This window comes from Mustela lutreola, chromosome 5 (genome assembly GCF_030435805.1).
Source record: "Mustela lutreola isolate mMusLut2 chromosome 5, mMusLut2.pri, whole genome shotgun sequence".
Classification (NCBI taxonomy): Eukaryota; Metazoa; Chordata; class Mammalia; order Carnivora; family Mustelidae; genus Mustela; species Mustela lutreola.
In genome coordinates, this window is record NC_081294.1 from 62,365,579 (window position 1) to 62,380,263 (window position 14,685).

The 14,685-nt window shown below is 38.4% G+C and overlaps 1 protein-coding gene across 3 annotated transcripts in view; it reads left to right on the forward strand.

Annotated features, from left to right (window-relative positions):
• The window catches only part of CREBRF (CREB3 regulatory factor), a 60,988-nt gene that overhangs the window by 17,606 nt on the left and 28,697 nt on the right, over positions 1-14,685 (forward strand). For 2 of the 3 annotated variants that reach the window (XM_059174323.1, XM_059174322.1), the window contains exons 2-5: positions 3,578-3,779; positions 5,796-5,921; positions 7,605-8,691; positions 14,304-14,498. In XM_059174323.1, coding sequence (XP_059030306.1) covers positions 3,771-3,779; positions 5,796-5,921; positions 7,605-8,691; positions 14,304-14,498 — 1,417 coding nt within the window. In that variant the 5' untranslated portion in view covers positions 3,578-3,770. Of the gene's footprint in view, positions 1-2,193; positions 2,245-3,577; positions 3,780-5,795; positions 5,922-7,604; positions 8,692-14,303; positions 14,499-14,685 lie in introns of all 3 variants that reach the window. The other variant, XM_059174324.1, reaches the window with a different exon arrangement.

A 14,685-nucleotide genomic window follows, 5' to 3' on the forward strand; every position in this document is an offset into this window, starting at 1 on the left:
ATGTATCATTATGGAAGATTCTGTGCAGTAGTAATTGCTGTAGAAACCTTTATTCTTTTTTCTTTTCCTTCCACTTTTGTTGTTCATGGTCTTTCACAGTGAATGTTTGGAGTGGTACCAGGCATTTTGGAAAATGGGTGCAAAACCTTTGAGATAAAGATAATTGGTTGTGACCTTGGGTCATTAGTTTTAGAGAATTAAAGGACCTTCTACTTCTTGGGGTAGCATTGGCCCTTCACTCATCCTGTTTGCTGCTACCTGAGAGGCTGGGAGAAGCAACTAAGGACCTTTAACTATCCCAGGAGGATGTGCTCAACTCTTCACATGGTGGATACGCTCACTTTGGGAATTGGTGTCTATAAAACATTCAGCCTTGCTGCCAATAGCTGTCATAGATGTCGAGATTCTGAGATGGATGAGCTGTGGAACAAAAGAAAGCATTGCCAAAATGTACCTATTGATAATCATCACTTTTTATTTTATTGGTACATCCTAACTTAATATCTCATTCAATTCTCATAACATCCCTTGTATAGTTAAAGGAGAATATTTGTGATTCCTCAGTAGGATGCTAAGATACAAACTTAAATAACGTGCTCAAATTCATAAGCCTGCTTAGTTTTAATTATGGGATCAAAACAGGATTCTAGGTCTCCTGTCAAGTGCTCCAAACAAGTGCTCCTTTTGCTAGCTGCATTGACAACCTAGTTTTGAGGTCAAGTGTTTAAATAAAAAATAATAATAATAAAAGGTTTCTCCTGCTCTGCAAAAGTAGAGTGCTCCTATGAAACCTTTCAAAAGCTGAAATGGCATAAAGTGGAGAAGCACTTACCATTAATTATGTGGAAAATTTTTTGAGCATTCCCAGGCTCAGGGTATAACCTCTCGTAGGATTTTCTGATATCTTAGGATACATCTAGCTAATGCATGCACAAAATAAATCGGTACAAAGCACAGATGTTCATAGACACAGTTCAGGCCTGTGGCAGCTTGGTGCTGCGATGCTGGGTGGTTCCTTGGGAAGGAGCTGGGCAGGGCATTTGTTCCTCTGCTTGGGATGTGTTCTGTCTCTTCAAGGGCCCCAAATACAACAAACACTTAACACTATTTTTACCTATTTTCATAAAAACAAAAATCCTCTTCGGATTTGCTTCAGTTAGCAAAAATAGGTACCAGGGTAGGTCTTTGTAAAAGTGAAGTGCTGTAACATGGACTTCAAAAAGTGGGGTTACCTCTGTTTGCATTTGCATTTTATGGTTTTATGGCTTAGAAAATTCGGTGGCTAGGAAACTAGTATTATTAGTAGTATTGTGTTCTTTCTAGAAATGAGAAAAATGAGGCCTAGAAAGATTGACCTACCCAGTTTTACATAGTTTGCAAGTGAAAGCTGCGACCGAAACTTAGCTCTTTTTTGTCCAGTGTTTTCCCAGATAAACCAAGCTGTTGGTAGATGGTGTCTTTAGTTGATGGCAATAAGTATTTGTTTAATAGAACTTAATCTTTTTGCGAAGTCTTCAGCCCTGTTGCTTAATAAGAGTAAACTTAAGATTTTAGAGAGTATTAGAATTTTCTCTCATATCCAGGCTATAGACCAGGATTATACTGACCCACTTCATTGAATGCATCACTTGAATCACACACCTTTTTGGAGTTGAAGTAATAGGTCTAGAAAAGGCAGGTGACTGGGGATGCCTAGATGGTGCAGTCAGTTAAGCATCTGACTCTAGATTTTGGCTGAGGTCATGATCCCAGGGTTGCAAGATCTAAGATTCTCCTTCTTCTCGCTCTGTCACTCCCCAGCCTTAAAGGAAGGAATGAAGGGAGAAAAGGAGGGAGGGAGGAAGGGCAACTGATACTGTTTCTCACAGGAATCAAGGGAAGAATTAGGACTCAGATTGTATGTCAGCAGTAGGGTCAAGGCATGAGGCCACATAAGGAGGAACTGGACCAGAACTGGCCTTTGTCAGGAGCCTAAACTGTATCATGGGATTGAAATGCATAGTTAATTCTGTTTGTAGGCTCAGCCTGGGCACTTGATGTTTCCTAGACCAGAACTGCAAAGTGGGAATGACAGCCCACCAGAGGGGAGAGCCTAGCAAAGATCAGGAAATAAAAATGATTGTCAGTTTACCCATCTAATTATGTGGAACAGTTATTGAATCTCTTGTTGATAGTCTCTTTCTTGTTCTGCAGAGGCCTTTGAAATTGATGTAACACTCTGACCCTCCAGTCCAGATATATTAGGTATGGAGCAACTCAGCTTAAATTGGCTCTTTACATCAGTCTAAGAAAGGATATTGCAACTAGACTGAATGAGAGCAAGGTGCTGAGTGTAGGTCAGTGGTTCTCAAATTTTAGGGAAAGTCAGAATCACCTAGAGGACTTGTTTAAACACTTAACTGTGAGAAGAGTTTCTGCTTTAGTTGGTCTGGGCTAGAGTTCAAAATTTTGCAGTTGTAACACAATCCAAGTTGATACTGATTCTGCTGGTCTTGGGATCACACTTTGAGGACCACTGATGTAGAAAAAGATGATGAAGTGGGTATTGCTGTTTAGTCCCCCTCAATTAAGGCCTTTGCAGAGGAGGGAAAAGGGAATTAACATTTAAATTTAAGGCTCTACCACAATCAAGACTCTGTGGAGGTGATTTACAATCATTATTTAATCCTTGAAACCCCTCTGTGGAATATTTTCCTATTTCCCCCCAACATAAACATGTTAAAAACTTATTGGAGTAATTCCTTTTTTAACATTTTTTAAAGATTTTATTTATTTGTCAGAGAGCAAGAGAGTGAGCGCACAAGCAAGGGGAACAGCAGGCAGAGGGAGAAGCAGGCTCTCCACTGAGCAAGGAGCCTGATGGAGACTTGATCCCAGGATTCTGGGATCATGACCTGAGCCAAAGCAGACGCTTAATGGACTGAGCCACCCAGGCACCATTGTTGATTTTTATATATTCATTACTCTTTTTCTTTTTCTTTTTCTTTAAGGTTTTTATTTATTTGTCAGAGAGACAGAGAGAGTACAAGCAGGCAGAGTGGCAGGCAGAAGCAGAAGGAGAAGCAGGGTCCCCATGGAGCGAGGAGCCCGATGGGGGACTCAATCCCAGGATGCTGGGATCAAGACCTGAGCCGAAGGCATCCCCTTAACTGACTGAGCCACCCAGGTGTCCCTCTTGTAGATATATAACAGATATAAAATGTGGGTTAATTTTGCAGTAATGATTATTCAATACATGGAATTAAATATTGAGAATACTTTCTCATGCAGAACATAAAGTGAATGGGAGCTTTACTTTAACATTAGATACATCTTTCAGATCACAGGAAAAGATTTTGTCATGGTGGTTTTTTTTTCTTTTTTAATGTTGCCAATTGGTTATTGACCTATCCTTTTTTAGAAACAAAGAGAGGAATGGTGAATTTCAGAATAGTTGATACTAAGAAGTGACCAAATTCTTGAGATTGCAACCATTAAGCCTTACTCTTCTAAAGTGTTCTTTGTTAATGTCATTTTTGAAAGGTCAGCTTGTTTTTAATGGTGCTCAGTGAAGTTACTTTGTGTTGTTGTTTGACAGATTCACACAGAAATACTAAAAAATAAATAAAAAGCACTGATCCAAACGTTTGAATTGAAGGCATTCTGGGAAAACCTGCCTTTTATTGTGAAAATCATCTCTGATCTTGAAATTAAAAGTAAAGCTGGAAAAGAATTTACAAACGAGGAAAAAACAAAGTTTGGAATCGGACTCACAGGATCTGGGCTTGGAAATGCCTCAGGTAAATCATACAAAGCAGGTGCAAAGTTTTATATTTTCCTACTGCAGAAAGTCCATACTATTGTTTCTGTAAGTTCTCTGAATCTTAACACAGCTTGACAAACTCCCTTTTTAAGACACTTTATTTCTGATCTCAGCTAGTTTTGAATACATGTCCGTCCTTCCATTGCTTCTGTTTCCTCCTTTGCTACACTTTGAAATTTAATGAGCTTTGACATGGGGAAATGTGGTGAATGAAAATTTGGTTAGAAGGGGGCCAGATCTGCTGGCTTTAAGGAGGCTCACCCAACTCCCCTGAAAATTAATCTGCCACAGAAAGCCCATGTCCATCTCCTTGTCTGCTTCCTGTTTCCCAGTTATTCCTTTATTCCTTTCCATTTATGCCTTATGAATTTAAAAGTAGTTAGGAGGAAATGGTGAGAGATTTCAACCTTTTTCTTCCATATAAACACATACACTCCTCATACATATATATACTATTCACAAAAGGTTACTGAGAATGATTAGATCTATTTATATTATGGTAACTACTTTGAATTGATCAATCTCTGGTTTGAGTCAATCTCTGAAGTAATAAAAGAAGCCCTGTTTTTCCCCACTGCACATCCAGACTTCTTCCTGTCCTCCTCCAATGGTTAGCTCTTATCCTCTTTCCTCTTTGGGTTTAGTGCTGAGGAGAAACGTAGAAATAAGGAGAGGGCAAGGACTCTTAGGTGGCTTCATGTAGAGCCAGGCAGAATTATGCCTTGAGCACAGAAAATAAGCACCTTGCTGGGATTATCCAGTGGCTCAGAGGCAGGCAGCAGAGGCAAAGAAAGGGGATTTGCTAGTTGATATTAAGAAGACCAGTGGCCTAGCTCCACCCCAATCTCCTGGCCAAGTGGATTACACATACTGATTTGGAGTTCTTTCCCATTTAGAGTTTAGTTTGCTGCTTGTGGACTACTTGAAGTTAGAGCTATAACACACTTACTTTGAGCTTACAGTCTGATAGGGTTGGGGAAAATTAGAGAAAGAAAAGACTGGATTGGGAAGTACCAGTGAAGAAAAACATGATAGGAGAGCATGTAAGAAGGCCAGTTTGTGGTAGGTAGAAGGTATATGAATAGAGAAATGTAAGCAAATAGATTAATAGAATTTTTTTTAAGTTTTAGCAAAAACTTGCAGAATAAGAACAAAAAGGCAAAGAGGGAATTTTTATTCTTTCACATCCTCTTCCTTCATCCAAGTTAGATTTCAGAGTGAGGCCTTTTACTTGTTTGGGCTGCTTTACGAGCATGGGCCCTGACTTCCTTCTGGAGTGATTTGTGTAGATGTTGAAATGGAAAAGTGGGTTGGAGAGAAAAGAAGGAGCATCAACTCTTAGTGCCAGGTCTTTTTCCCCTTATTTATTAAAGAATGACTTGTACCCTTTTCTGGGATCAGGATTAAGGCTGCTGAGCTCATGCCCAAGTTTCTGGTCTCACCAGTAAGATTTTGGGATATTTGGCTGATCCAGTATCTTCATCATCACATTCCTGGAGGCACTGGTTGCACTAAAGGTGCCCAAATTGTCCTCCAGATTGTTTGTGGAAATAAGACACTGGAGTCACTTAGGAGTACAGAATGAGACCAACTTGTTATCTCTGCAGACCCCAGGAAATAGGAGGAAGTGCTCCATATTGGGAAGATAGAAGAGGAAGTGTTGTTAGAGATGGGTTTGAAGAAATGTTATATAGCCGAATAAAAGTACTCATTAGGTAGTGAATGCCGATTCTAGTGGCTGAATAAGCTTTAGTTTTTAGAAGTTAGGTATAAGTAACAGTTGCCACTTTTTTCTATTTTTTAGTGCATCTTCATTATCTTCCTAATTTAAGTTCACAATGTAATGCTAGTTAAATCTCTCAAATGTGCTAAAGAGTAGAAAATATACAGAATTGTTGTAAAACTAAGAAGTTAGTAGGTGTCTGAGTTATGGATAATAAATTGGTCTTGGAGTAGTCTTTAACTTTCTAAAGTTAAAATCACTCTGTTGTAGCCTAGTGTAAGCGGAATGGATCCGCCTTTTGGGGATGCCTTTCGAAGCCACACCTTTTCAGAGCAGACTCTGATGAGCACAGATCTCTTAGCAAACAGTTCAGATCCAGATTTCATGTATGAACTGGTAAGTAACATTTTCTTGGATTCTGCTTTAAGTTATTTGGGGTAAAAATATTGTGGTGTAGGTTTTTTTTTTTTAATTTATAAATGCCTGAATAGAAAAAAGGATGTCAAGTTTGATTTTTTGACTGTCAGTCTAGTAATTTTAGAAGGCTTTATGAACCCATTGAAAAATAGTAAGAACAGGGAGGTGGGTGAGGGGATGGGTGAAACAGGTGAAGGGGATTAAGAGTACACTTACCATGATAAGCACTGAGTAATGTGTAGAATTGTTGGATCACTGTATTGTACACCTGAAACTAAAATAACACTATATGTTAATTATATTGGAATTTTAAAATATGCATATGATTATAAAAGTAATTATATATAAATACATGCACACACACAGAAAGTAGAAAGAGTTTATCTAAATATCTTCAAGTTCAGTTTTTGATGATGAGGATGGGAAGCTGTCTTTTTTGATATGCCGGACTGCTAAAGGACTCTTCAACTGGGATATTTAGGAATGATAACATTGAGCAAAGCATATGACACAGAGAATATGAGGTAAAAATAGCAATTCCAAGCAGTATACTTATCACTTATTCCCAAGGTAAATAGAAACCTAAGATTCCTAAGAAGAACATTTAAAAAATAATTTTAATTACATACAGCTTAAGCAACATGGAAGTATATAAAAACTGCAAGACTAAATATACAAATCTGTTAATTTACTAAAAATCATTGAATTGTACACTTAATACAGGTGAATTTTGTGGTCTGCAAACTGTACTTCTTTAAAACTCTTAGAACACAGACTCTTTAACTCTTTAACTCTTTAACACACCCATAAGCAAAAAGGAAGCAAGAAAGCTGCCACACAAATGCAAAAATCAAAACAAACTGGAAAAATGAAAATGTCCTCGTTTCCTTCCTGAACCTCCACCTTCTAAACCTTTTCCCTAAAGATAAGTACTCCTAACAGAGTCCTTCTGTTCATATATAAATACATGAGTATTTTAAGTTGGATAAGACATTCATAGATACTGTATACTGTAACTTAATCCTTTTAATGTAAAGACATCTGGTAAACAGCCTCTCTTGCTAGTACATTAGACTTTAACTTCATTCTTTTTAATGGCTGCATAGTCTCACTAACACATTTTTAAAATCCTATCTCTGTCACACTCGTGAGGAGTATTGTAGTCCCCATGCCCAAGCGTTGTTAACCAGGTCTAATCAAAGATCTTAACCTTCTGTGGTGGAATTTCAACTCCTCTTTGATTTGCTCTTTGCCTCTATATTTAAGTTCTCAGTTCAGAAGACAGGTTCTTCTGTGATGAAGGTAAGGTCTTCATTATTTGCTTTTAATTGAAGCTTGTTTCAAAGGAGATCCTCAAATTTTTCTAAGTCAAAGATCAAGAAACATAAACCTTTTTCAGAAAGAGTGTTTGTAGTAAAGTTCAAGAGTCCTTGATATTTAGACCAGACGTAAGCCTCTCGAGGGGTATATTTTCCCTTTGTTTTCCTTGCCCAAGAAAATGATATTATATGGACTGGTAAAGTGACATGTAAAGAGCCTTTATCTTAAAACAGACCAGAGGTTAAATACTGACTTGTCATTTTGGTACATGGATGTGAGGATGGAGGTGAATACTTCTTTCCTAAAATATGGTGTGTGATTTTTTTTTTTAACTTTTCTCAGGATAGAGAGATGAACTATCAACAGAATCCTAGAGACAGCTTCCTTTCTTTGGAGGATTGCAAAGACATTGAAAATCTGGAGTCTTTCACAGATGTCCTGGATAATGAGGGCGCTTTAACCTCAAACTGGGAACAGTGGGATACGTACTGTGAAGACTTAACAAAGTACACCAAGCTAGCCAGCTGTGACATCTGGGGAACAAAAGAAGTGGATTACTTGGGTCTTGATGACTTTTCTAGCCCTTACCAAGATGAAGAGGTCATAAGTAAAACTCCAACTTTGGCCCAGCTTAATAGCGAGGACTCTCAGTCTGTTTCTGATTCCCTTTATTACCCTGATTCACTTTTCAGTGTCAAACAGAATCCCTTGCCCTCTTCATTCCCTAGTAAAAAGATCTCAAGCAGAGCAGCTGCCCCTGTGTGTTCTTCTAAAACTCTTCAGGCTGACGTCCCTTTGTCAGACTGTGTCCAAAAAGCAAGTAAACCCACTTCAAGCACACAGATCATGGTGAAGACCAACGTGTATCATAATGAAAAGGTGAACTTTCATGTTGAATGTAAAGACTATGTAAAAAAGGCAAAGGTAAAGATCAACCCAGTGCAGCAGAGTCGGCCCTTGTTGAGCCAGATTCACGCAGACGCAGCAAAGGAGAACACCTGCTACTGTGGTGCAGTAGCAAAGCGACCAGAGAAGAAAGGGGTGGAGCCTCTTCAGGGTCACATCACTCCAGCTTTGCCTTTTAAAGAAACCCAGGAACTGTTACTCAGTCCCCTGTCCCAGGAGGGTCCTGGGTCAATTGCAGCAGGAGAGAGTAGCAGCCTTTCTGCCAGCACATTGGTCTCAGATTCATCCCAGAAAAAAGAAGAGCACAATTACTCCCTTTTTGTCTCTGACAATTTGGGTGAACAGCCAACCAAATGCAGTCCTGAAGAAGATGAGGAAGACGAGGATGATGTTGATGATGAGGACCATGATGAAGGATTTGGTAGTGAGCACGAACTTTCTGAAAATGAGGAGGAGGAGGAGGAGGAAGAGGATTATGAAGATGACAAAGATGATGATATTAGTGACACTTTCTCTGAGCCAGGTATGGTAATGCTTGGAGGCTTACCAAACTGACCTTTCTCCTGTCTTGAGATATAGATGTTTTCTTTGCCTTAGTTTGGGGATTAAATGACTTACTATCTTGGCTCAAATAAGTAATTGCTTTTTTTCTATTCAGGCAACTCTAAAATAATCACTTTTGCTCATATAGTGATTCATAGGCTGATTCTTCGAGGGCTTCTTCTTAATTTATGTTAAGAGACTAATTTGTTACTCTCTGAGCAGCTGTGCAAAGATGCCAAGAATTGATTGATTTAAAAATATTTCTATTTATATACATGTCTCTCTATTATAGTTGAGGCAAGTTAAGAGTGCCCCAGTGGTAAACCAAGTGATAGTGCTTTATATTACTCATGCTTACAACCAACAAGACCTACTTCATGCATAATGTAAAAAAAAAAGAGCTTTTTGTGTCTGTCCCATCTTTCATTCACAGTTTTTTTTCCATTTAAGAAAAATACATGCTGTAATTTAATGAACATGAAGGATACTCTGCTTTTTTTTTTTTTAATATACACAGCACATATAAATAAAAGGAAGGAAGAAAATGAAACCTGTGGGAATTGATTCGCTTCATTCAGCATTTACATGCTTGGGCTGTTGCCACTGTTGGCTTGTGCAGTATTTATGAAAATGGTATTGCCAAGTGGCACACAGTTTAAAATGCACAAAGAAGTGAAGATCTTCAAATTTAAGCAAAAGTTGCTCTCTTCAAAAATAGTGTTGATGCTGTAACTCGTATATTAAAAAAAAAACAAGTTATTTTTAAAACCTTAGAAATTGCAAGAGAGCTCTTTTGTTATAATTGCTGGAATTTCTGGCAGTATAAAGATTGGTATTTAATTTTCAGAAAGGTTTTTAAGCCATAGTAGATATATGGTATACCTGGCAAAGCACTATTATTGCTAGAAAAAAGACTGCTTTAGTGAAATCTTTCTGTTACACAAATGCTTAGATTTGTGTATTTGATACAACCAAATTTGACTCGGGTGGAGTTTCAAGTAAGGAAAAAGTACTTTAATCCAGAGGAAAAGGGCTTATGCCTTTTTTGGGTTTACTTTAGAACTCTGCATAGTCTAGATAGGACAATTATTTTTTCTACTTAGCAGGAAGGTTTTTCTCTCAACAACTTAATAAAGTTTGCTTTGAGGGGCACTTGGCTGGCTCAGTCAGTAGAGCATGTGACTCTTGATCTCAGGGTTGTGAGTTCAAGCCCCACATTGGGTGTAGAGATTACTTAAAAAAAAAAAAAATTTTTTTTTAAATCTGCTTTGAGGTGTTTCAGGAAAAGTTGTCTTTGTAGCTAGTGGTAAGTTATATAGCTTCCTCCCATGGTAAGCCCAGAGTGCTGTCTATGAGTCGTCTTCAAGGTCTGACCCATCAGCCCTATCGCTTTGAGTTCCATATTTAGGATCAGGGTAGGAGGGTAGGGGAAGGGTGAAACAAAGGGAAGATGGGTAATAACTAAGGGAAATGGAAAATGTGGAGAAGGAGTGGTTTGTCCCGGTAGATGCTTAAAGAAACATGTAAGTCAGAGGGAGTCAGTAAATCCTGCCATCACCAAGCACTATGCTGTCTACCCCACTTCTGGTTGTAGTTTTGCTCTTATCTTGTAGAGTGTTTTTACCTGGATAAGTGTGTTGAGAGATGACTAGGTCTGTGAAGAGAGATCACTTAGTAAGTTGACCCTCATTTGCATTTTGTCAACCTTTTAACTTTCATGGGTGGGAGAGGAGAACCAGTGTTATAGCTGGTGTTGTCCTGTCATGCCACATTCCCTTGCCTTGTCTTCTATAGAAGAATCCTGTTGTGTGAGCTTGTTGGTGGTAACCAGCACTACTTTGAAACAGAGATGCATTGGCTGGGTAAAACTCTCTTCTTGACTCTGTTTAACAATGCTGAATGTTTGGATGGCATTTAATTCACTCCCTTCCAGTTGACTTGAAGTAAAGCCTCTTTGGTTAGTATTACTTGGACAGTTTTCACAAATGTTAATGAATGACATGATTTAACCACAAAATCAACACAATTTTGTGGTATTATTTGGGCTCTATTCATATTTGCTAATGAAAATTTCCCTTTTTCTTAGAAGAAAGAGCTAAAAAAGTGGCTTCAGGAATGCAGAAGTGAATTATTGGTGGAAAGCAGGAAGAAATTCTTTGAAGCAGAAAAGTGAGGATAGTTATGGTTTCTTCAGAGTGCTAGTTTTAGAGTGGGTTGATTGGTTTAATTTGCAGCAGTTTACAAAGGCCCTTTTGTGATGACTAGCTCCCTTGATGCTGTTTCTTGGCAGTTGGCTACAACAGTGCCTGAGCCTACAAAGCTCCAGGAAAGGTGTAAAATGCAGTTTCAGTACCTCCTCTGGCCTTGCTCCAAAGTTTTAATAGAGCCTATTCTGTCACAGGCTATGACTGTTTGGGGTCATTGGGATTATGTGGTGTAATACTAAGAATTGGGCTCCCAGAATGAAAGTTTATTTTTTAATCTGTACTAAACATTTTCAAGATTGACTTTACCAATAGTCTGCACTAACCAAAGATGTATGGTTAGAATTTGACACAGTAAATGTAGCCTTTTTGACTTACATTTGATAATCATGTCAGATAAGCCCAATAGGAGCTAGACTTCTTAATTCATGGGACTTGAGTCAGTTCTAGCTCTGCCAAATCACTTAAAGCCTCCATGAGCATGTTTCTTTTTTTAAATGGGGTTAATGATACCTTTTTTACTGGGCTGTCAGAAGTCTCAAAGTATCTGTAAGTGAAATATATAAGTATATTAAATGAAAAGTAGTGTTTTGCCCAAAGTCCAGGCCACCTGAGGAGGGTTGCTAAATTGGGGAGAATATCAAAACAGTTATCAGAGGGATGGGATGCCTGAGGAAGCTGTATGTGAAAATGTTTCCTTTATGCTTTGGGTCAGGGTAGATTTAAATATGGAATACTAGCTCTTCTATTTTTTTACTGAAGTATAATTGACTTACAATATTCTCTTAGTTTCAGGTGTGCATCTTAATGACTGTGCATCATAATTACAACATGATCCCCATGATAAGTCTAGTTACTGTCGGCCACCATACAGAGGGTTGGGTTTTTTTTTAACTTATTTTTTTAAGTTTTTATTTATTTTTAGTTAAGTATGATTGGTATATAATATTAGTTTCAGTGTATAATATAGTGATTCAATATTTATGTACATTACAAAATGATCTCTACATTAAGTCTAGTTACTAACTGTTGCCGTACAAAATTATTACATTATTGACTATTTCCCAAGTTGTACTTTATATCCCATGACTGATTGGCTTTATAACTGGAAATTTATACCTCTTAATCCCCTTTACCTATTTTCCTCCTCCTTATCTTGTATATGGTTTGTTTGTTGTATTGTGGATCTGTTTCTGTTTTGGTTTGGTTATTTTGTTTTTGTGGAACACCAGTTCTTGACATTGGTAGGAAGTTGGAAGTGTTTTTGTTGGTCTATCTGCTTGTGTTGAGGTATTCCCAGCCATACTGGGTTAATTCTCTGAGCCAGTAGTTTCTTCAAGCCAGTAAGTTTTTCTTGGCCTGGTGGAGCCAGGTATTTGGAAAATGACATTTCTGGTGGCACCGTGTGGCCCTTGCATCTTTCCAAAAGCTAGGTTGATCTCTGGAACAAGATGAAATCCTTAATTTGAAGTGTAGCATTGGCACAAATAAATAGGCCAAAGTCATTGTTTTATGTATCTAACACAAGTTCTAAAAATCAGACTTCTAGAAATGATGGTGTGACTTGTTCATTATTTCTTCATAAGAAACTAGAGTTCACTGTCACACTCCTTGCCATGTTGTTTTAAACTACCACATGTGCACTTTAGTGCTGTTAATACCAGCAGTTCTACAGAGAGTTCTCTTGATTGTTGCCTTTGAAGTCAATTCTGGTCTCCAAATTGATTCTTTTTTATTTTTATTTTATTTTTTTTTAAGATTTTATTTATTTATTTGACAGAGAGAGATCACAGTAGGAGAGAGGAAGGGAAGAGATCACACACAGAGAGAAGAAGGGAAGCAGGCCCCCTGCTGAGCAGAGAGCCCGATGTGGGACTCGATCCCAGGACCCTGAGATCATGACTTGAGCCGAAGGCAGCGGCTTAACCCACTGAGCCACCTAGGCGCCCCTGATTCTTTTTTAAAAGGTTATGTTTATTGAAGTATAGGAAGTATAAATATGAAATTCGCCCTTCTCTAAGTGTACACTACTGTGAGTTTTGAAAAGTGCTTGTACTGCTGGTAACCACTACCACCCTCAAGATACAGAAGAGTTTCATCACCCCCCCAATTTCCCTTGTGTTCCTTTATTTATTATTTTTAAAAGGTTTTATTTATTTATTTATTTGACAGAGCAAACAAGCAAGAGCACAAGCAGGGGAAGCAGCAGGCAGAGGGAGAAGCAGGCTCCCCCTTGAGCAGGGCCCTGGGATCATGACCTGACCTGAAGGCAGACACTTAACCGACTCCCATCCAGGCGCCCCTGCCTTGTATTTTTTTAGAGTCAGCCCCTCCCTCCACTCCCAACTCCTGGCCCACCGCTTTCTAGTTTTGCCTGTAGTTTTGGCTTTTCCAGAATGTCATACAAATGGAGCTATATTTCTGCAGATATCACTTTTTTAGTGTCAGTTCCAGAGAAGTCATGTTTTTAGGAGACAAAGTGGTCATTCTGCTTTGTCAGTGCTACCCAAGTTTTCCTGTCCACCTTAGTGTAATATACATCCTACGTGGGGTCCATCTCCACTCCTCCATGTACTTAGCAGTAATGACGTGGCGTACACTAAGATGAGCATTCTCTGAGGGTATTTTAGATTTGTAAGTCATCCTGCGTGAGGTCTGACCAACAGTTCTAGCAGCTCAAAATTAATTTTTTTCTGAAACTCTCCCTTAGTAAGGAAAATAACTTCTTTAAAAAAAAAAAAAGTGAAGTAGATGCATATTGCTTCCAGTAAAATATTAAACTAGGCATATGTGTTTTTATTTGCGAGTCTGTGAGAACACTCTCATTTTTGTACTTTTACAAAAGGGGTAGGGTGGGAGGTAGGCAGAAAACCTATTCTATGGACGGGTTACTGCCTCACAAAGCTCTGGTAGGATACAATCACAGAAATGCACACACTTGTCTGTCTGGGAATGTTTTGGATGCATAAATTTTAGACGGAAGGCATTTTAAATCATAGTGTAGGGTCTTAGTACCATGATCTAATGGTGCATTTGACATTCCTAGAGCTATATTTCATTATTCTCTCAGTGAGTGCCTATTTAAAGATATTTTTAAAAGATTTCCTACACTAACTCATACGAACCAGAGAGAACTATAAGGAGGATAAACTTATAGTTACCTATGATTATTAGTCTCTGAATATTTTATGAGTTAGAGATCTCCATATTCAAAGTTATTTTATAGACCTGGTCTGTTACCTTTGATATGCCAATGATGTTTTCAGATGAAAGGAAATATATCAAGTGACAAATGGAAGAGATCTTTTTATTTGCCTTGATTGCTTTATTGAAATTTATGGGCCTTAAAAATTGGGGATGGGGGTGCTTTCCTTTTTTTTTTTTTAAGGCTATGAAAATGATTCTGTGGAAGACTTAAAGGAGATGACTTCAATATCCTCTCGGAAGAGAGGTAAAAGAAGGTACTTCTGGGAGTATAGTGAGCAGCTCACCCCATCACAGCAAGAGAGGATGCTAAGGCCATCTGAATGGAACCGAGACACCTTGCCAAGTAATATGTACCAGAAAAATGGCTTACATCATGGTAAGAGGGAATTGTGGTCAGACATTTCGTGTCACTAATACAGAAATCATAAACCATAATGTTTCCTTTCCATGTACCTACATACTCAGCCCTTACTAGTGAAGTGGAGAGGGGAACAGGAGAGCTGCTCTATTAGCTATCTCTGCAGAGATACTCACAAATAGCATTTACTGGTAGTGAGAGCCAT